Raw genomic sequence first — 23,143 nt, forward strand, 5'->3', positions numbered from 1 at the left:
TCATTTCACATTCTAATAATATCAGTGTGCATTGCTGCTTTCTTTTCATTTTGATGTTTTGTCACAGTGTTTGTAACTTTACTGTGTGTACTGCACTATATTTAAAAATCACACCTTAAACTTTGTTTCTGTGCAAGTTGATGCAAGTCAAAGTTAAATCCAGGCTCAGACTACATATTTTTCTGAGTTGTGATAATCAAAGTGTCAGATTGGACAGTTACAGTCATAAAGTCGTGCCTTTTTATGACTGACGCACATGAGAGTGTGCACGTTGTGCAGAGGTGATAACTCGAGATGTCCAGGATGAGAGTGTAAACAGACAATCACAACAAAGCGTGTTATATTACTGGCTTTCGGCTCCATTTCAAACTTTCACTGAGCTTATAGCAGCAACTTCATTCCTCTTTCACTTTGTTGTGTTTTGCAGTGTTTATGGCTTTTAATTCTTAAATAAGTTCTTTATTATGTGATTTTCACATTCCAGACAGTCGCTGCTTTTTTCTTTCTTTCTTTCTTCATTTCTTATTTTCTGTGTCTTGGCCTCATAGCTACCAGTCAGGATCAGTGAGACATGTTCCCTCTTTGGACTCTATCAGCTGTGCTGTGGATGGACTACACATGCAGGTAACGCACTTTTTAACCTTTGTTACAACAATTTTATTTCTGTTGTTCTCAAAAATACTGTTAAGAATATATTGTACACTATGTGGCCAAAAGTACATGGTCATCCCTTTTCACACACTCCTGTGTCTTTTAGCTCAGTTTTTTTATTTCCAGGACAGTAATGGTAAATCTTTCTTATATAATTGTAGAAAGCAACTTCCTTCTAATTCAGATGAACTTTCTGCACTGCATCCATACTGTGCTTGCTAACGTTAACAGAGAATCACTTCATCCTCTTGTCCAAATATTTTAACATTTGGCTAAAAAAGGTGTATATATGTAAAATGGCAGCACCAAAAATGCTGTACTGACAGTTCAAAATGCAAAATATAGCTGAGGGCACGGTGGTTATGTCCATCTTTCTTAAATAGCTTATGGCCGACGCTTCCAAAGTGCATTTAAAATCAGCCTGACAGTTGTGTGTGTGCGCTCAGCTTTAGGCCAGATCCCCCAACCTCATTGTTGGACTTTAAAACCTTTCTGGCTGAATGGGAACAAATGTGGGCAAATGTTAGCAGCAGATTAATGCCCAGAAATCACAAGTGTAGCATTTGGGGCTGTCCATTGATTTCTAGCCATATACTGTACATCAGTGATATTAAGATACTCTTATTTCATTCAAACTTATATACTTTATAGTTTTAAATCAAATTTCCGCAATAAATAAAGCAAATTCTGGTCAAATATTTTCAATATCTTTAAAGGTGCATTTCACTTAAATATACCATTCCTGCAATGCTGTACACTCCACATTCTTCAGGCTTCATCCACATTTTAAAATGACACTGTCAGCTTTAAGGATCTTCAAAATAAAAGCTTGTAACAGTAACAACAAAAACAAACACATGCCACTCTAACCCTTTCCTGTGTGTAGCGCTGCTCCTCCCCCTATCTGCTCACCGGCTGCGATGAAAGCGGTCGATCTCTCAGCGAAGGGAACTCCCCCTCTCGCCTCGGCCGTCACGGCAGCCGTGGTCGCTATGGTTACGCAGCTGGCTATGGCCACCGCCCCGCTGAGAGTCGCCGCTTTAGCCGCAGGGATTTGAAAACTGTGAGGAAAAAACTATATAACTATTACATTCCTCCCGACCACCCGAGTGCCGTCCTGTGATTTTGACCCTTTTGTCTTCCATTGGTGTGAATCTGGTTTCAATGTCACATTGGCTCCAGCTATTTTACCTCTTTTGTTTTTTTTTAATTCCACATTTTTTCATCAGCTCACACCTTCAGTTTCACCTTTAATTGTCTACGGCCTCCTCCACCCTCAGTGTCCCAGGATGGATCTCATATCTCAAATCCATTTTGTTGTAATTTTAGACGTAATTCTTGATCCCATTCCATAAAAAATGTTTCTGAGCCTTCACAAGTACAGTTCTAGGGACTCTGTAATTGTGTGAGTATTTGCAGTATTTGTTTATTTATCAGTGTCTTTTCTTTTCTTTTTTTCATTCTCTTTAAAAGTGGTTTTGTGTCAACTTTTTTATGCTTATGTTTCAGATTTATGTGTTACAGTTAAGTACTGTACTAATATTCAATTAAAAAAAACCTTACTTTTCTTGATAGCTTTTAGACTCAAAATGACACTTCTTTAGAGTTTTTTTTTTTTTTTTTAAGGAAAAAAAAGTCAGGTCTCTTCCCTGACTGCTTTCTCTAAGCCAGGAGTTTAGCTGGAAATGCTGTGGTCATTTTAGCTTAGTTGATGTTGGATTTTTGGATTAGGAATTCTAAAAAACTGCCCATAATATATTTTTGATATACGATCACCTGGACATTTAAAAGATTCATAACATCCCACTCCTTATTTTCAGTAGCAGTGAATGTAATAATTTGTTTTATTTAAAAAAAGAGAAAAAAAATCAAACCCGTCCACTAATGGCTTTACACAAAGCCAAACGTGACATATTTATTTTACTTTTTTCCTTGTTAACACTGTTATTTAATAAATAACACGATTGCTTCATCCCACCTCAAAAGCAAGCCTTCTCCTTATCTCAAAAACCTGTTATTTGTCTCCCGCCGCTAAGACGCCCTTTCTGTTCTTGAATTTTGGCGTAATGGCCTTTTAAACTGGTGTCATTATTGCTGTCAGTGGTGTCTTGTCAGTCGTCCTGTAATAAAAATGTAAATTTATGTTTAAAATTGAGGAAATTATCTCAAAATTACGTGAGAAAGAACAAAATCATTAAGGGTTCATGTTGCTGTTGAATGAGGAACTTTTATTGATATTTTTAAAATGACAAATAAGTATTTTCTGTGTGATGTTTCTCTCAGTAAAACGCTGGCTGAACTGCTAACATGTCGTGTTGATGGTCTAACATCAGCAGCCATTATGCAAGTCTGATATATAGAAAATAGAGCTTGTTTCTTACACATCTGATTAAAACTGATGGCTGTGCTGACATGGATGTAAGTTACAAGCTTTTATTACAAATGTATATTCTGTCAATTTCTTTCCACCAGAGACTTTTATGATGGCTGAACAGAACTATACTCTCTGTACTCTCTGCGGTTGATTTGTGATTCTACATTTGATGATTTGTACCTTTGATCCGCTCTGACTTGGTTTCTTAATGACAGGATTCAGTTGGGTCCACCAATCAGCTGGCCTCTGGGGGAACTGGAGGGGCGGAGAACGGCCTCTTGGCCCCTCCACACAATGCCTACATACATGGAGAGCGAGCTCGCGCCATGTCTGCATCTGGAAAGGTAAAACCCACAGAAAGCATATTTGGATTCTGGTGATTGTTCTTGTAAAATCTCATCTGTATCTTTCAGTCTACATGAAACTAACTGAAACAGTATTTGTGTGCTGTCTAAAATAATTTAAAAAACAACAAACAAACTGTGTTTGCTTGGAAAGCATACGGAAGGAATTGATGCCATCTTTATTGAGACTGGGAGGGTTGTTTGTGTATTATAATGTAAACCTGCAACACTCACAACACAAATGTTAAAACAAAAACCCAAAATATTAAACATTTTTAAACATCAAAGCTGTAGCAGCAAACAAACAACACTAAAGTGAAAAACTAATAAAAAGCTAAATAGAAATTAAAAGAAAAATACAAAACAATACATGAATGTATTTAAATTTCTGTTTAAATAAAACAACAAAAAACCCACAAACTAATAACAGCTGAATTAAAATGAGAAAAACCACTGTGGAAATTGCTGAAATGAAATGGAACTGTAACAAAAAAATTCACGAGAACGAATTAAAAATCAAAACTAATGATAAATATTAAAGTAAAATAATGCTGTACTAAACATCCCTGAAGACACGAGTTTATTTTACGTTTATATTTTTTGTTTACTGATCCAGTCTATGAACTAAGAAAAACTGTTTATTAAAACAAAACATAATAAATAAAAGTCAGAAAATGCATGCAAGTGTATTTTCAATGGTATATTATAGAGTTCAAAAACAGCGGAATTGGATCTTTAAAATAACCAAATCATCCACCAGAGGGCAGCAGGAGATCAGAGGACTAAAATGATCTGCACCCCTAATCTTATGGCGGCTCCTCTTCTCTTTTGTTTCTTTCTACTGTTATCAGTACCTTGTCTGTTTTGCTTTCCTCCTTTTCTTTGTCCTCCCATGTTCTTGCTTCCTGCTTTCAGGGAGTGACAGGAAGAACCAGGAGGTGCTGTTATGGCACTCCACTGTGACAGTTTAAGTGCTTCGGGGAAAAAAGAGAAGTTCTTTGTATTTCATCTGTGTGAAATTGTCACAGTTGATGTTCTCAGCCAGCATACAGATCCTTGTGGTGAACTGGTGTTTTTGGTGCTAAACAGGCTCTAAAAGGTGGTTGGTGGTTCTTGTGCAAACATCCTGTGGTTAAACGCACAGGTGATGTTCTGAGTCTGACAGTCATGGAGTTAAAACCACAAAGATGACATTCAGAGCGGGCTGCTTCTGTGGTTTTTCTCTAAAGCAAAATAAATAAATAAAAAAACTTGTTCCAAATACTCAAATTACATTCATCACTAATTGACTTTATGAATTAAAAGACACCTGAACTTATTTTACCTGGAGCCCTGAACATGCAGGCATATTGATAACCCAGCAGGAGGCAGAGGACGAGCATAGATTATTAAAAAGTCTCAAAACTAACAAAGTTGTGAGCCACTTTGTTAGCTTTGTTTGTTAGCTAGGTTGATCATATGCAAAAGCTCTTTTACAGGGATTTTCCTCCATAGAGGAATTTTTGGTGTCTCAAGTTGATTTGGCTGGAAATAATGAAAACATTTACAGAATGTTAACACTTTAAAAAATGAAACGTTAAATAAAACGTATTTTTATTCATGATTATGATCTAAATGCACTGCCTTTACTATATTGTGCTTATTTACCTCGTCACAATCCCGAAGGCCGATTATGAGCCAAGAAAATGCCTTTCTGTCCTATTTCTGCTATTGAATTTTATTTTTATAGCACTTTTCAATCCAAAGTAGTTTATTATAAAAAATAAATAAAAATAAATAAATAAAAGGGTTGCTAAAAATTAATGCTGAATACGTTTAAAATATTTACATAAAATAGCACAAACACCCCCTGTCCTCCAACCACACTTTCAAAAGCTTGACAAAAGCTTTGCGGATGTCACTTTGGACAGAAGCTTTGACCGCTGGATGGTCAACAGTGAATGAGAAGCATGATCTTGCGGGAGTATATAGATCTTTCGTTAGTTGAAAAGTTGTAACCTCATCCGTCTCCTTCTTTCACTCCTTTAGCCCTGCTTGGCCCAGGATCAGCTGGCATTGTCACTGGGTGCGCTGAATTCTGACGCCCCGAGAAGCAGCAGAGATTCTCTGCACTGTTCCAGCGGCTATAGCACCCAAACAACCACCCCGTCCTGCTCCGAGGACACTATACACACCCACAGTGAGTACATTAAAGCACAACACTTCTTTTTATTTATACTAAACACAGCTCACTGTGCTGTTAGGATTTTTTTGTTGCTGTTGTTTTTGTCCTAGAGATAATAGAAAATCGAATTGAGCTCTTGATTAAAAGCTGTTTGAACCAACTATGTGGCCGAGACGAACATCATGTGATCCAAATACAACCTAAAGTGGCAGCAGCACCGCCAACAATAAAGCAATTAGATGTTGTGTTTATTATGAAAATGGAAACCCATTCTCTCACGGAGCCATAACCTTGGTGTGAATTGCTGCTTGTCTGGCTGAATTTCTCGGATTTACCCTTTAGTGGGTGTCATTTCTGATTTCTGACAGTGAAACTGACTCTCTTGACCTGCCTGCTGTTCACTTGTTTTTTCTGTGCTTTTCTGGTGTATCAGCTCATCTTTACTTCTTTTCCTGTTGTATTTCTTTGAGTAGTTTTGTGTTTTCTTGGTTAAACTGCCTTCCTTCTCTTCCAGCTGTAAAGAGAGATCCTCCTATCTATGGTAGGTCTCTGACTGCCTGTATATCTGCCTGCCTGCCTGTCTGCTTATGTCACGTCCAACATACCATCAAATCTACTTTTGGTTCATCTATTAAAGATCTTACATCAGCTGAAAGAGCACTGTTTATTTAAAAGAAGCAATAAACGTTGTCCTTATTTTCAAATATTAGAATCTTTTTGGCAACGATAAAATTATTAATTTTGGTGCCTGTCAGGGCACTTGTATGGCCAATTTTAATAACCTAATCATTAGTGGCTGCAGTTTCCTCTTGTTATCTCGGTTATCAAGCACAAGGAAAATAAAATCTCTCTTCTCAATTTTACAGTGTTAGTGTTACAAAACATAAGCATTTTCTAGGCTTCAGGACTGCGATTTTAAACATCAGCAAATTATCGATGATTCACTTGTGAAGCATGGTGCCCAGGAGGCAACACTTCTCTGGATAGTCACTTCTTGCTTACCCAGCAGATCCTTTAAAATAAATAAATAGATAAATAAATAAAGCTCCTTTTGTATCAAAGTATAAAGTGATGTAAAAATTGGCTAAATCTTGTGACACTGCTGTGAGGGCATCAGGCGGACAAGCTGACATTGTTTATTTTACCCATTAAGTTAATTAATACATTTTTGGATACAACGTTAATCCAGGTATGGAATTTATTTATTTATATATATATTTTTTTTAGCTTAGTCACCCAGCTTATAGGAGACTGAGGTTTCTCCCATCACACTTGCTTGCAAAGAGAAGACATTAATTACTCACATTTCATATTTCTGGTGTTGATGCTAGCAGATGAGAAGCTGCCAGAAGCATTTAAATTACGTAGTCCCTTTTTTTACTTAATTTTGGAACCCAAAACAAACAGAACATTAGAAACAAATTCAGCTGCTTTGTCTGTAATTTACTTCCTCCTGTGTGTGTCTGTGTGTGTGTTTGACCTTTTCAAATTTAATGTCGTTGCCATGAATTGACGTCTGTTTTTAACCTTATTATTTGGAACATTGAACTGGAGCTTTGCATGCGTTTTAAAAGTAATTAGGTTGCATGTTGCCCTGTTTTTGTTTGATAAGAGTTTCCACAATGATGCATCCCCTAATTGTTCATTCACAAACATGACAGTGAGTCACTGATGTGATTATGTGCTCCTGCTGCTTCTGTTGTTTGTCTGTCAGGTGAGCAGATGAGAACCCTTTACAAAAAAAAAAAAAAAATGTCACTGAGATAATCCAGAGGTAATGAAAGGTCTGCCTGAAAGCAGAGCAACTAACATTTTAACATTCTCTCCCCATCTCTGCAGTCGACTATGAGTCCATCTCTCTCCACGGAGACACTGACTCTATCTCCTTACATCACCTCTCCCACGGCAACAGCCAGTCAGATTTCGACAAGTCATCGACCATCCCGAGAAACTCCGACCTCAGATTCCAGTACCGGGAGTTCATCCACTCCAAGCGTCCTGCCTCTACTGTCAGCCTATTGGCTGAGTCCGACTTGAGTGGTGTGTCTAACCGCCAGATGCCATCCCACACGGCAACCATCAGGCGCAAACCTTCATCTAAGCCGCCTTTTCGCAGAGGAACAATCAGTGGTGGGGTTCCCATCCCCATCTCCACCCCGCAGGTTCCACTCAAACCCCTCGGCGGAACCAACGGAAGCGATGAGAACGTTTTCAAAGTGCCCTCTTCTGTAGGTTTAGGTCACAGTAAACTCTGCACCTCCACCCAGAGCCTTAGTGCTTTACCACCCTCCTCCTCCCCATACTACCAGATTGTCCCAGGCCAGATGCCCATCCCAGTGCCCATACCCACTGTTCCTTCACTGCCATCTGAGGGAGGGAACAGTGTCAAACAACAGCAACAGAGGCAATACCAGCAACATCAGCAATACAGTCAACCACAGCAACAGCACAACCAGCAATTCCAGATTCAACAGTTCCAGCAACAGCAACAGATTCAGCAGCAACAGATTCAGCAGCAACAGATTCAGCAGCAACAGTTCCAGCAGCAGCAACAGATTCAGCAGCAACAGTTCCAGCAGCAGAAACAGATTCAGCAGCAACAGTTCCAGCAATGGCAACAGATTCAGCAGCAGTTTCAACATCAGCAGCAGCAGCAGCAGTTCCAACAGCCCCAGATTCAGCAAGCCCAGCAGCTGCAGCCTCAGCACGATCAGTATCAGCTGCAGTTGAACCAGCAGCAGAAACAGAAGCTGTTCCAGCAGCAGCAACAGCAGCACCAGGCCTACACTACTCAGGCAGAGCCCTCCGGTGTGCCCAACAACATCAACTACCAGCCCCAGGCTCCTCCACCCTCCAGCCAGGACCAAAACCCTGAGCAGGTCACCCTAGAAGAAGAAGAAGAAGAAGAAGAAGGAGATGGAGGAGGCAACAGAAACATGTTGACCCTTCTTAGAGGAGTAAAGCTCAGAAGGACCATCACCAATGATCGCTCTGCCCCTCTCCTACCCCCTCCAACCAATCACAAATGAGGCTGACCAGCAGATTTTTATTTCTCTGCTAAACTGTTAAGTTTAGTTTGGTTTCTGAAGAGATATCAGAGTGTGTCAGCACAGAGAAAACTCAAACACACTTTGAAAGTGTTGACAGATTGATTTTTTTTCGCTGGAACTCAACATTGCTTGTTTTATTTTATAAATTTACTTGATTGCCCTTTTAAATTTATGTTTTAAGCATTTTTGAGACTTTTCTGTTGTTGCAGCAAACGTCTTTTTGCCTTTTTTTTTTTTCATGCATTTTGATTGTGGATAAAGTTTTTGTGTGACTCAGTCTTACAGAAAGAACTTTTGATTTGATTATTTTAGTTGGTACTCACTTCCTGGTCAGAAAATGTCATTAGGCAGAACAGGAAGCTGTTAGCATCTTTGGCCTGGCTGTGTTTGATTTGCTTTCTGCTTAGTCTCCCAGGATGGCGGGGTTTATCAGTAGTTCAGTGGACTCACAGTGGTTGAACCATGATCGTGGAGTTTCGAATTTACTGACTCTGGGTCAGTGATTGTCTGGTGTATTTGATCTGAGTATTTAGTTGGTTTCTGGTCATCTCAAAGAGCCAAATGCTAACACTCGTGACTTTGCATCTGGCTTTAGATTTAAATAAGGTAGAACAAGAAAGAGTTTGAGGACACAAGGACTGGGTTTGAGATATATTGAGATATATATATATATATATATATATATATATATATATATATATATATATATATATATATATATATATATATATATATATATATATATTTTTTTAAGTGGCATATGGTCTGAGGTCACTTGATTGCTCTTACCTTAGATTGGAGATTTGTGCCACTCCTGGGACTCCAAATGTTTCCTCTGAACGTGAGGGTTTGTGGAATACAATGAAAAATGTTACTGTGGGGAAAAACTCTGGTTTGCTGTGTAAATAAGCATCAAATTTTTTTTAGAGCAAAAGTCACAAATAGACAGCGGTTTGTTGGCAACTTTATGAGGCAACACTGATGTTTCAGAAGAAGCGGCTTGACAAATGTGGGTTGCATTTTTGCTAAACATAGCTGGCTATGATGAGCTGAACTGTAGAACAAAACTACCACAGGGGACTGATGGTTTGAATGTACTTTATAAGGTAAACGCTGCCATGTTTCAAGACTTAGATTTAGTCTAGACTTAGTCTTTAGATTTATTTACACAGATATTTGCATCAACAAGAATGCTTTAAACATAATTTTGTTAAAGAGATATTGTGGACAAGATACTACATGAATACCAAGAAATAGGTTTTTGGCATTTCTTGTTACTTGGTGACCAACATATACATTAATCCAAAACAACTTTAAAGTAATTGTTTGTAGTTATCTTTATTTCCACTATTATTGGAACCCACAGAACCTATGCATCGGTTTATTCTGGTGTCTTCTGTAAATGCATGACTGAATCTGGGTGGTTTGTAGGCCATGTCGTGATAATTCATGTTATGTGCCTTTGAAGTCCACTTGATGAGTGTGCATATCCTGGTTACAATATTTTAAGGAGTCCTCCTTGTTGTTGTTCCCCTGTATAGTTATAGGACATCAATGATGCAGATTTAAGCACCGCTAACATGTTGGCACGAGGAACATTGAATAATACAGTTTTATTCACAAGTAGTAAAAGTTATGCTGAAGTCATGTTTGAAGGGCATCAGGAGCAGATGTAACTTGACAATTATTTCGATTTTTAAAAAGAGTTATATTATTATATAAAATGTGAGAAAACCATAAAAAATGTCTTGTTTTTCTAAATTACTCAGATTATATTAAACTAAGTTATTTTTTTCAGCTCTAGTTACAGGTTTAAAAATTGTTTTTGAGTATCAACAAAGACCTTGTGATTTTTCCATATTGACTATTGGAAAATTCAGAAGCTACTTATAGCACTATGCTTTTATCATTTAGACAAACATTTTTCAAATTAGTTTCTATAAACAAAGGATCTGCTATATTCAGTGAAGTTTAGGTTTTGCTTGAAGTTTTCAATTCAACTCCACCCACTGAAATATCTCTGAAACATTCGTTTTAGTTGATTTACTGTAATCAACTCGGATAAAATGCTGCTGAGCCTCAAACTGTCGTAACTTTAAATTAAACATTTTTTCTACAGAGTTTGGTTGGACTGAAATAGCTGGTTCTATTTTTGATCTTTGTTCCAATTTGGTAAAATGTTTACCTCTGCTAATCATGACCTTCTAAATCGTATAAGTCTCTTTATTTTATTTTTTATTCCCTGTTTTGTTTTTGTTTTATTTTGTTTTTTAGTTTATAGTCCTTTAAGTCACACCTCAGATGTTTTCAGTAATTAACCTGGAGTTTTGTCTTCTGATGCACTTCAGTCTAAGGCCATGAGAAATTGGGGGCGCTCACTTCCTGTGCTTGAACCAGAAAAATATAGCATCAAGTGCAGGTTAATAAAAGTTGACTAAAGAAATAATTTGTAGCTTAGCATATTTTACCATGGCAGCCTCATTACTTGGGTGTTTCCTGCTAATACAGCTGCTAAACCGATGTGTTGCTTCTAAAAGTTGCCCATCTTCTTCATTTGTGAGCTGTTAGCATGTTGGACTCAGATTGTCCTCAGTTAAAGATTTGGCGAATTTGAGTGGTTAAAATAATTTTTGTTGGAGCAACAGCTGATTACTTTTATAATAATTTAATGTGGTAGTTCTTCTGTTGATTAATCCAACAATAATTAGGTTTATAAAAGATCAGGAAATGGCACAAAACAGTCAAATGTCCAAAATCCATAAATAGTCAAATTACAATTTTAGAAATCAAAGAAAAAGGTTTTTTTTTTCTTTTTGTGTTGGGGGGTCTTTTTTTTTTTTTTTTTTTTTAAATAATTGATTAATGAATTATTAATTTTTCCACATTGTTTTAATTCTTAGCTCAAAATTTTTACATTCTAATAAATTATTTCCTCTGATTCTTAAAACTTAAAATTTTGGTTTAAAAATTATATAAAACATGGACGTAGCTTCTATATTTAAGTGAATACCTGCATTCTCACTAACAGCCAACACGGGGGACAAATGTTGTTAGAAAAAGAAGTCTGTGGACAAACAACCATACTTCTTACTTATCTGTGATCTCCCTTTCCTGATGAGTTGTTGGGCTCTGTCACTGCTTTGAATACAACGTTATTTTCATTTTAATTCTTCTTCCTATTAGTCTCATAAAGCAAAGTGAGGGTTAGTTTAAGCTGTGCAGTGTTTCTGGGATTCTCAGATTGCCCTCTTGCTCGTGCCAGCAGTGGGTGATTTCAGAGGCTACATCCATCTTTTATGTACAGTCTGTGCCTATTGGACAGAAAATTATAACATGATAGCAATTATGATACTTTCTACCAAAATTATACCTGAAACTGCTGAGACGACATTAAAGCAGGAAAATTTAAGTTAATTCAACCGGTAAATTTTTTATTTTGGTTCGTAGCTCCTAATTTCTTTGGTGCGAGGAGCTCTGGGCCTCAGTATTTCTAAAGTTCTACTTTGAAGCTGCCTGTGAGAGACCTGCTGCATGCTGGGAAATGCAGTCTGCTTTGTGGTCAGCTGGTCCTGGTCAGTTCCCGGAGAGACTTTTGTGTACTTTTTGTGACTTCCTGCAGCTTCATTCTGATTCGTCTTTAAGCCTCTCTTTTTGATTGGACCCAATGAGCCCCACAGCAGTTGTGTATGTATATATTAGTGCTTCTATTCCTGGGAGAGATCTAAGTCTATAAATCTATATAAAGATGTACGTATACGTATCCTGATTGTACTTTTATTTTGTTGATTTATTATTGATCTGATGACGTGGTTGGTTGGATCTGATGCTGCCAGTGATCGTCGCTCATCATATTTTTTTTTGTAGAAAAGCTTTAAAGGAGGAAACCCAGTGAACTTCCAGGTCTTTGAGGATCTGATACCTGATTGGACATCAGACTGTTAAACAAAAGGACTGAAAGGACATCTAGATGATATAAACCAAGAGAATGTAGACATGTTCTGTTCTTCATCTTTTGACGCTCGCTGTGGGATCAACAACAATAATAATAATAATAATAATAATAATGCTGATGCTAATTGGTTCTGGTATTTTTTTTTTTGTCTGTGTTCTGTTTACTGTACTCTTTACACCTGTAGCAGTATAAATTTGCTGTAGGAGTGCTCTGTTTCTATAAAAAGTTCAATATGCAGAAAACTGAAGGACTGCTGACAGCTATTCATAGAGCTGAAACTCTACAAAATAAGCAGTTCTGAAAACTTTGGTCAAACACTGCAAGTAAACATTCATCTTTTGTTTTTGTCCTTATTTTTGTTGTATTGCAGCTACTTTATCATTTACAGTACCAGCCAGCACCTCCTCTAACTGAAGTGCTCTCACATGATCCTCTGGGGTGTGATTTAGGCGTGTGTGGGGTACAAATACAAAATCCTTTCCACGGAGTACAGCGAGCACACATAACAGTGTCCTCAAAAGGGACCCTTTACGCTGCTCCTTATTTTCTGCCATTTATATATTCTGTTAGTGGGATGGATGTTAATGTTAAACATGGCCAACGTTTCAAATAAAGAGTTCAACATTTTTACAAGTAATCACCAAGAGCCAAAATCTCAAAGTGCTTTAGTTCCTTTCTACTCTTACAACTGTACGATGTCATTAATAGCATATATCCCTATTGTGGTCATCTCAGGACAGAAGCCCCACCCACATCAGAAGATATGTATCCTAAAGGGGCCCTGTTCTGCGTATTTGTTTGCCCAACTACAGAAGCTCAGCATGATTTATCCTGTAATGTTCACGCTGCCATGCAAAAGCAGTGGTACCTGTGCTTCTGTAGGACCAGTGAAGTGGCGGACGAGTAAAAAGCGATTACAGTTGTGTTTTTTTATTGAATTTATTGAAAGGATCCTCAATAATCTGAATGATGGGCAGTAAAAGAAAAAAAAACCCATTAAAAAATGCCTTTTTGTCAAATCAGCTGATTTCATTGTGTGAAGGGAGAAGGAGGATGGTGGAGTCGTCTATAACACCTTAGGAGCGAGGACATGACCACTTATTTTTATTTTCATGGTAAAGTCCAAACTGCATCCAAGATGCAAATGGCTATGTTATACTCCTGACACAACATTAGCTCTTTGCAAGCATCTGCACGGACAGCATGCTAACACAAAGGCAGCAAACAGTCCAGTGTGATGCCAAAGCTGAGTGTAAGCTGACCTGACCTCACTTTCAGCAGGTAACAAAAGCATTGGGGCCTCAGGTCCTACCTGCACGTGGTTGGTGATGGCTTTGAAGTCTTATCGGGCTGGTTTTTGGTTTTGTGCTCAAACTTGGACACTAGAAGGAAGATCATGTGTTTGTGCTCAGTAGGACATTTGGGTGGGGCTGCAGCTTAACTTTTATATTCCTAACTGGTTATCATCTTACACTGAATTTCAGAGCATGTAATGGACTGACACAGTAATGTAACAACACTGGCTACTGGGAGGCTGTTAGCACCCATCCTAGCTAATGCTAATAACATTCATGACCTCAGGCAAGATGAAGAGGAAGCATGGGCTTGCTGGCAGGTATTTTCCCACACAGGTGACTTTGATAAGATAAGGTAACTCTTTATTATCATTGCACAGTCATAAATAGTATAATGAAACTGGAAAACTGTCCCATGTCAGCACTATGTACAACACGACACGGTAACTTAACTTGGCTGCAACTCCCCTGAAGTCTTCACCTGTAGGCATGACTACTACATTCACAAGAGTATGTGTTGTTATTGTTGCAGTGGAAGCAGGTGAACTTGGAATTTAGGTGAAAGTTGAGGTAAAGATGGCAGCAGCTGTGACTGCAGGCTAAAGCAGTAACTTGGCTCATGTTGTCCTTTCATAAGGCACTGAGTCATCTTTTGAGCTTTGTGTTGCTCAGAGTCATCTGATGCTCAGGGGCAGCAGGTGGGAGGCGAGGGACTTGAATTAAAGACACGTGCATTTTTTTTTTTTTTTAAATCTTTGTGAGAACAGTTGTTGGTATAATGTATTCATTAACCCCTCTAATCCCAGCCTAAACCAGACTCTATTATGAATCCTGAAACCGAGACCAAACTCGCAAAAAAGCGCTTTGAAGATTTGAAGTCAGCACAGTCCAGACCCATTCTTCTCTTTAAGAGGTTCAAGATGATACTTGTCCACATAAGCATACAAAACACACAAAAAGACAGGTGAGTTTGTCCACTTGTAAGGAACTTAGTCACTGTTACATAAAACCTTGAAGCTGTGACAGCGGTGAGTCACGCTGACCCAAATACTGAAGGAGGCAAACTCTGCTCAGTGAGTCAAAGCCCACATCACAGTGACAGTGCACAAATCTCTGTGTTACACCAGTGTTGCAGCAGATGGAGTTTCTCTCTGTACCAGCAGAGGATGCAAGAGACCAAAACAGTATAAAGCCTTTACATGCACCTCTGAGAGTAAACATGCTTAAGTCTTATTCTTTTTTCCTGTAATTTCACCTCCGATTCTTTGCGTTTGTCCTGTTTCACACTGTCCAACTCTGTTCTGAATACCACAATACTGAAAATAAACTTAAGGTATTATATATGTTAAAATATACTCCTAATGATTAAACTACATTTTAATAGTGAGACAGTCTGTGAGCAGCACTTTAGATCCTGTAAGTAAAAGTTAAAGCCACCCTGGTACCTCGTATATCCCACAGTATTTAGTATACTGTATATAACATGATCCTCCCATCCCTTTTCTTCCATTTATTGGATTTCCGGTTACTGTGGGTCTGGAGTACATCCCATCGGTCACAGAGTGAAGGGCAAGGATCACCCTGGACAAGTCACCAGGCTGTCTCAGGGCCAACACACAGAGACCTTCTCTCATTATGAAGTTTTGAGCTGAGGCTTTTCGCTATTTTGTGTTTAAGGTGATTTGATCAGACAGAGAATGTGAGGAACACTGCAAGCTGATATCGCACGAGCGATATGTCGATCACAAAACTGTTTTATATTCCTTTATCACCCCTCAGCTGCAAAAGGCTGATTATGCGTCATCGTCATCCTGGCGGGGAGGTGACATGGACGCCCAAGTTTGTGATATGCAATAACTCAAGAACGAAATGACGTACCAATTCCAAATTGTTACCATAGCTATATCTACTGAAAATCTTGAATGTGACCTCAGTCTTAAGATCAAGGTCATAGGTCAAGTTTTCTGAAAATCTTGTGAATGCGATGTAGGAATTTCAAATTGATACCATGGGTACATCTGTTAGTAGGCTGAGGGGTAGCACTGGCTGCTGTCAGTCTTTTTATGAATCCCAGTGGAATCAAAATTCACTAAAAAAAACATTGTATTAAAAAACAAACTGAAAATAGCACCTCAGAACATGAACCTGTCAGAAAAAGTGTTAATGCCCCCTGCTGGCCATTACATTTCTGAGCTCAATTAGTCCATACCATTGACTGTTTTCTACAGTCAATGGTATGGGCAGAAATCTGTGCCATCAGAAACTGAATTTGAATAAGTTCAATTTGAATTTGAATTGCTCCGATTGAATCTGAATTGTAACTTGAATAAATGCTTTTGAAAACTGAATTTGAATTAGTCTAATTTGAAATTGAATTTATGGTTTGAAAATGATCATCACTAAATTGAAATTGAATTTATATTTTGAAAATGAATTGATTTGCTTTGAAACTGCATTTTATCCTTTAAAAATTCAGCTCTCGAATAATTTCAGTTTCACTTCTCACCATTCAGTTTCAGTTCTACAATTCAGTTTTTTGGAACTTACATCCGGTTCCGGTTCAAGCGCAGATTAATAGAACTACGTTTTACTAGCGGACCGAAAGTGTTACTGACGGGAATCTACAGCATGTTGAGCTGAATTAAGACTTCAGAAGTCATTCGTCATGTCGAATGACCAGCGGATAAACTCTCAGGTTGGTAATAAATGTATTACATGTATAAGAACAAGCGTCATGTTAACAAATGATAGCTGTACAGTAACTGTTATGCTTATTGTAGCTGTTAGCTAAAAACGGTAATTTAGCGTAGTTTGCCCTGAATTCAGCTTTGACAAACAAATATGATCGACTGTTTCTAGTAGAATTCCAAAGTTGTTGTCTTGTACCCTCTCAGAATGCCTGCAGAGACCCCTACAGTAGGGAAACATGCAAAACGGTGTCCAAACCTTTGTATTTTAGCTTTATTTATGTCTTACACAGCATCCCAACTCTTTAGCTAACTTAATAACTTTAGCTAAAGTGAATAGTTAGTCTAATTCATTAGTGCAGCATTACTGGATCACCTCTGTTTGAAGTGATATAATGTGATATTCAACTATCACTGAAACAGCAAACTTTGTAAATAAGCAAACAACACTTCTCATTCTCTAAACGTTTGGCCACAGCTGTAGATTACACTATCAGTGCTTGTTCACTCTTGACAATAATTACATTTCTAAATTCTCTTTGTGCATTTACAGGTAAACAATATCTAATATTTTATCTAAATGACTGCTTTGTCTTTGAAAAGGGTGAAGAGCCTGAGGCCGGTGACAGTCCAGTTCTACTCTAAGTACATCCTTACAGTGGCTCACAGGACAAGGCCACATTCCTGTCCTGCCAGAAGAGAAGAGAAACTTCAGAGTCTTCATGCAGTTCAACACACCTGTCATATTCCATATGACAGGGGTCTCAAACTCCAGTCCTCAAGGGTGGACTGGAGTCATGCAACTTTTCCATGCCCTCGAGGACTGGAGTTTGAGACCCCTGCCGTATGGTGTTCATGCTGTTTTCTACCACACAGTTACAGCATGTCTGACTGCCTGATCAGCATATGCAAAAATATATGATGAGTTTAAGCATGTGATGACTAAGGCCTTCCATTATGGTGTTTGTCATCACATGTCACAGACATCTGGATGATCATTTGGAATAAACAAAACTAAAAACTTGTTACTTCATCTTTTATCTTTATTATTATTATTATTATTGTTGTTCTTATTTTACACTTTTCATTGTTAGGCATTAGGTTTATTTGTAGTAGTCCTTTCCAACGTCTTTCCCTCTTCCATGTTACTGTGTCAGCTTGTCAGCATCTATTTGGGTTTGGAAGTGGAACAGAAAGTCAGGAAATCCAAAGTGCCATTAAAACCAGAAGAGGTTCTTATATTTCAGAAGAAGGGATTAATTCAAAAGAAATGACCTCAATGCCATATTTTATTTAGGAACACTAGAGAGCACTTTGCAAAATAACACATTCTTATAATTTCACCCTCAGATGAGCCAAGCTACGACTGTCAGGGAAGGTGATGTAGGTACAGAGCATATGAGAGTGGTTAAGTTAATGTCTCTTGTCTAGATGAAGGCACAATAGGGATCAATGGCAAGGCGTAGAGATTCAGTATCTTCAGTCTTCAGTGGACACTCCATTTCTGGCACAAAACACCTGTAAAAGATGGTCGATTTAGGAGGTGACCCGACAACTTCAGCCTGTCAAACATAGTAATGGAGCAGTATGTTTAAAAAATATATCTAATTAAGCATGCACTCAGTACCCTAAGAATTATTATGGTAGTTAAACACAGTGATAGTTGTATATCACATTATATCACTTCAAACAGAGGTGATCCAGTAATGCTGTACTAATGAATTAGACTAACTATTCACTTTAGCTAAAGTTATTAAGTTAGCTAAAGAGTTGGGATGCTGTGTAAGGCATAAATAAAGCTAAAACACAAAGGTTTGGGCACCGTTTTGCATGTTTCCTTACTGTAGGGGTCTCTGCAAGCATACAGAGGGGGTACTCTGAGAGGGTCCAAGACAACAACTTTGGAATTCTACTAGAAACAGTCGATCATATTTGTTTGTCAAAGCTGAATTCAGGGTAAACTACGCTAAATTACCGTTTTTAGCTAACAGCTACAATAAGCATAACAGTTACTGTACGGCTATCATTTGTTAACATGACGCTTGTTCTTATACATGTAATACATTTATTACCAACCTGAGAGTTTATCCGCTGGTCATTCGACATGACGAATGACTTCTGAAGTCTTAATTCAGCTCAACATGCTGTAGATTCCCGTCAGTAACACTTTCGGTCCGCTAGTAAAACGTAGTTCTATTAATCTGCGCTTGAACCGGAACCGGATGTAAGTTCCAAAAAACTGAATTTTGGAACTGAAATTGAATTGTAGAACTGAAACTGAATGGTGAGAAGTGAAACTGAAATTATTCGAGAGCTGAATTTTTAAAAGATAAAATGCAGTTTCAAAGCAAATCAATTCATTTTCAAAATATAAATTCAATTTCAATTTAGTGATGATCATTTTCAAACCATAAATTCAATTTCAAATTAGACTAATTCAAATTCAGTTTTCAAAAGCATTTATTCAAGTTACAATTCAGATTCAATCGGAGCAATTCAAATTCAAATTGAACTTATTCAAATTCAGTTTCTGATGGCACAGATTTCTGCCCATACAATGGTCCATACTAAAAACAGATTTATCTCTATCCTGTTAATGCTCCCATCTCATCATGTAGCGTTTAGGGGTTTTCAGCTTTTGCTAGCATGCTCTTTTTTTTTTTTTTTCCAGTAAGTTGATGGTAATCGTCCCCGCTTGTTGAAAGCATCATTATCTTCAAGAGGTTTCCCCTCTTTGTGAGAGGGAGAGAGAGAGGATTGAGGCTCGTGGATCGTGCCGAGTTGTTTGTTCCTTTGTGTGTTCTTGTTCATGGTTTTGAAATAAAAAGTGTATTCATTAGGCTGAAATAACATTTTATGTGAATGTCCTGATGAGTCATGGTAAATGGATGATGGTGAGATCAACTCTGTGAACATTCACTCGGAGCCGGTGACTCATCCAGAGTGAAATGAGCTACAGCCCTCCCTGCGCTGTAGCACAGACACTAAAGTCCTTTTATCCTCTTCCAACAACACTCAGCTGGGTTCCTGCTGTGGATGTACAGAAAACTTGAAAGATCTCCACATATCTTTTTCCTGCTACTTGTTCCGCACCTTTTTTTTCATCCGATTTTTCAGAATGAAGCCCAGCTGATACTGTATAGTTTAGAAAGTGTCTTAAAGAGATGCTTGAAAAAACCTAATAAAACATTTCTAATCACTTTAATAAAAACACTTGTGCACCTGCATATACAGAATTATCCACTAACACAGTGTATGATATTCTAGTGCATCCCATCTTGCTGATACTTTCCGGATGTTAAATGTAGGCAGCTGATCTCAAAACAAAAACCATGCAAGGTGTTTAATCTGCAGCTCTGTAGATTAAACACTTTGCTGATAACAAAAGTCACCGCTCATATAGGTCGGAGCCGACAGAATGGCTTCAAGAACTCATGAAACCACTCTTTACTCACAAAATGTATAACCTTGATATGACGGACTCGAACGGAACATAAATACGAGAGTGCAGTGGACACAAACCTGAAGATCATAGACTGTATATAAAAGATAGACATAAAACCACAGTGAGAAAAACATTAAAAGCTAATGCTAACAAGCTCAATTAGCAACCAGCATTTGTAAACTGTATCAGTACAACGCATACACAGATCGGCTACCTTAAGAAAGGCTTCAACAACACCAAGACAAATGGGGAGGTGAGATGAATTGACACAAGTAAACCTTAGTAGACAGGTATATGGTATAGCTGCACACAATTGCACACCTGTCCATCAAAGCAAGCACATGTCCTTAAGCCTTAATAAAAACCAAAAAAAGATGAGTCATTGAAAACAATCCCCGCACATACAGCTGATAATAATGGAAACATAGCTGCAAGGAGTAGAAAGTGAACGTTTCGGTTTTAAGTTGAGTTCTTAGGGACTGACTTACTTTGGGAGCCGCCCTTTTCTTTTCTTTTCTTTTCTTTTCTTTTCTTTTCTTTTCTTTTCTTTTCTTTTCTTTTCTTTTCAGCATTTTGTGGGTCCAGACAGCTTCATGGTTTATTACCTCAAGTTTTGCCTCTACTGCAGGAAGACCTTTCTTCATCATTTGATTTTGACAGCATGATCAAATTTCACACGATGTGGACAAGCACATCGGGGGGGAAAAACAATAAATGCAATAAAAATATAGCTGGATCTGAATTTAAAATCTGAATTCTGAATATTTAGTCTGTTTTCCTGTTAATGTTTGGCTTAACTGAGATTATGATAATAGGGAAAAACAATTTTATAAAGCATACTAAAAATCAGTGTTTATTACTTTTCTGGTTCGATAAATTCATGTGTCTCACAGAGACAAGGATCAACAAGGTCCTTGAAATACTTTAATAAAGAAACAAATAGTTGGGCTTTGTGATGCTTACAAAAAAAATGATGCTGAAGCTGAACCTCTGAGTTTAAAGTCCACCGAGGAAAAAACAGAAATTAAGGAAATAAAACATATACCAAAGACAAAAATGGTTGATGGAGCTGTTATCAAAAATATTACAGATACAAAAACGTTTGCTCTGTCTGTCAGAATAAAGTTGAAAGCAGTTTGAGATATTCAGTCCTCTGACTTCCAGCATGATGTCTGAAGGTAATCATCATTCTGGAGGATCGTTAAAAATTAATTTACAATTGTCTGATTACCCACGCTATTTAAAGAGGATTACTAATGACATTTTCAATGAATTCATTTGAATGGAACAAACCAGATGTCACAGCCGAGCTCATTATTTGTTTCAGTGTTTAAAAACATTTCTTGTTCCTGGTGTTTTCATTAACACTTTTTGTCACTGAATGTTACTAATGGTGTTTATTAACATTAAAATGTGATTAATATACATTAATGTTTTCATTAATATATCGATTTTTCATTTTGATCCTTTCAGGTCCTTTTCCTGAGATGACTTTATGTGACTGACCAGGATTTGCTTCAGTTCTGATCCTTGAAATTAAAATCTCTCATCTGCTTGATTTATTGTTTGTCCCCAGTTCTGCGTCATTGTGATATCACTGAGGGAAATGATGACCAGATTGGTGGTGCATGGATAGGAAGTAACACTGTGCTATTTTTAGCTGCTTACCTCAGAATGATGATAATGCGCTGTCATGGACAGAGTGAGTCCTATTGTTCGTGTGTGATCGCATAGACTCGTCCCTATCAGAGATGGGCGCTAGAAGCAGTTTGTGAGGATGCAGGGTGAGTCCACTGTGGAAAGCATTGTGACTGGACAGGAAAGTTCAAAGACTTCAGGCTTGCTTTGGTAACGACTAGTGCAGTGCATTCGGGGGGTTATTTTGGCACACTGGGTTCCCTGAGCGTAGAAAAAATCCAATGCCCCCTGTGGAAGTTGTGACTCACCATTAATCATGTGCCTCATCACATGAGTCAAGGTGTTAAAAAAGGTGTGGGTCATTTTCAGCAGAGGTTTTGGGTGAAACCACCATGTGAGAAATGTATTACAAAAAGTACCCAAAGTTTAATATGGATTCTTTTTTATCATTATCATCATTATTGTTACTATTAATGATTAAAAAACCAAAATCATCGCGGTGAATGGGCTGTCAGCTGACAGAAAAAGTTTGATATCCACTGTCTTAATCTGTAATAAAGGTGGCTGTGCAGATTAATGTAAACTGTGTATGGAAACATACTATTAAGGCTGGGATGGTGGTAGTGCAGGTCACCTACTGATTGGAAGGTTGGTGGTTTGATCCCTGGCTGCTCCAGCCTGTGTGCCAAATATCCTTGAGCAAGATACTAACTCCAAGTTTCTCTCTGATGTGTAAATATTTGATAGAAACCACTTAAGCCTAAAAAAAGTGCTTTGGGTGAGCGAGGTAAGTGTAGAAAAACGCTATATAATAACTAGTCCATTTATGGCAGGTCACTCGGCGCTTTAGACATCAGCTTGCAAAGTTTCATATTGTTTATGTTTCTGAAAAGGTTTAAGTGCTTTGCCTAGATTATGTTTATGTTTATTCTGAACAGTGCAGACTGCTGGAGCTTAGTCACACATACACTGTGACACACAGCATACTTTTGTACTCTGTTGTACTTTTCAGACGCCCACGGGTTGTTTGCTTTTGTTTGATGTACCTGTTAGAGTCAGGTTTTGTGATGTTGCTCGGCAGGTGTTCAGCGGATGTAAGACGGCTGATGTCAGTATCTCCATGAGCGCGACAATTGCTTTTAAGTTCAGCGCAGTTTGGGAGTGTAACGTTAAAATTTAACACTATTTATACAAAACTGTCCCTACAGTGTCTAACTCAACCGCTGCTTCACTAGAAAAAGCTATCATGATTCTTTATCATCAGCGGTGGCAGCAAAGTCAGGATGAGTCACATTAAAGGCTTACTGATAACATGAAAATCAAACACTGTGTGCTCAACCTGCCAGTTATCTGAAACTAAACAGCGGCAAGACAAAGGAAAAACTTGGCCTTTAAAATCCCACAGATAACGCAGGGATGATGAGGAAAAAGGAAGAAGAGAGAACTTTAAAGCCTTTTAAAGAGAAATGATTTCCAGACTTTCCCTCAGTTTGCCAAATGTATGTATTTGAGAAACACGGCCCAGAGCAACCCAAGCTCTGCC

General features: G+C 38.0%; 1 protein-coding gene across 2 annotated transcripts in view; it reads left to right on the forward strand.

Annotated features, from left to right (window-relative positions):
• mtss1 (MTSS I-BAR domain containing 1) overlaps positions 1 to 9,291 on the forward strand; it is a 74,193-nt gene extending 64,902 nt beyond the window's left edge. Inside the window, exons 10-14 of one of the 2 annotated variants that reach the window (XM_080892469.1) lie at positions 549 to 624; positions 3,241 to 3,369; positions 5,398 to 5,548; positions 6,048 to 6,074; positions 7,373 to 9,291. In XM_080892469.1, the coding sequence (XP_080748595.1) occupies positions 549 to 624; positions 3,241 to 3,369; positions 5,398 to 5,548; positions 6,048 to 6,074; positions 7,373 to 8,562 (1,573 nt within the window). In that variant the 3' untranslated portion in view covers positions 8,563 to 9,291. The remainder of the gene's footprint in view (positions 1 to 548; positions 625 to 3,240; positions 3,370 to 5,397; positions 5,549 to 6,047; positions 6,075 to 7,372) is intronic. The other variant, XM_080892470.1, reaches the window with a different exon arrangement.
• Positions 9,292 to 23,143: the final 13,852 nt, after the last annotated feature.

Source organism: Rhamphochromis sp. 'chilingali' (assembly GCF_963969265.1).
Source record: "Rhamphochromis sp. 'chilingali' genome assembly, chromosome: 9".
Classification (NCBI taxonomy): Eukaryota; Metazoa; Chordata; class Actinopteri; order Cichliformes; family Cichlidae; genus Rhamphochromis; species Rhamphochromis sp. 'chilingali'.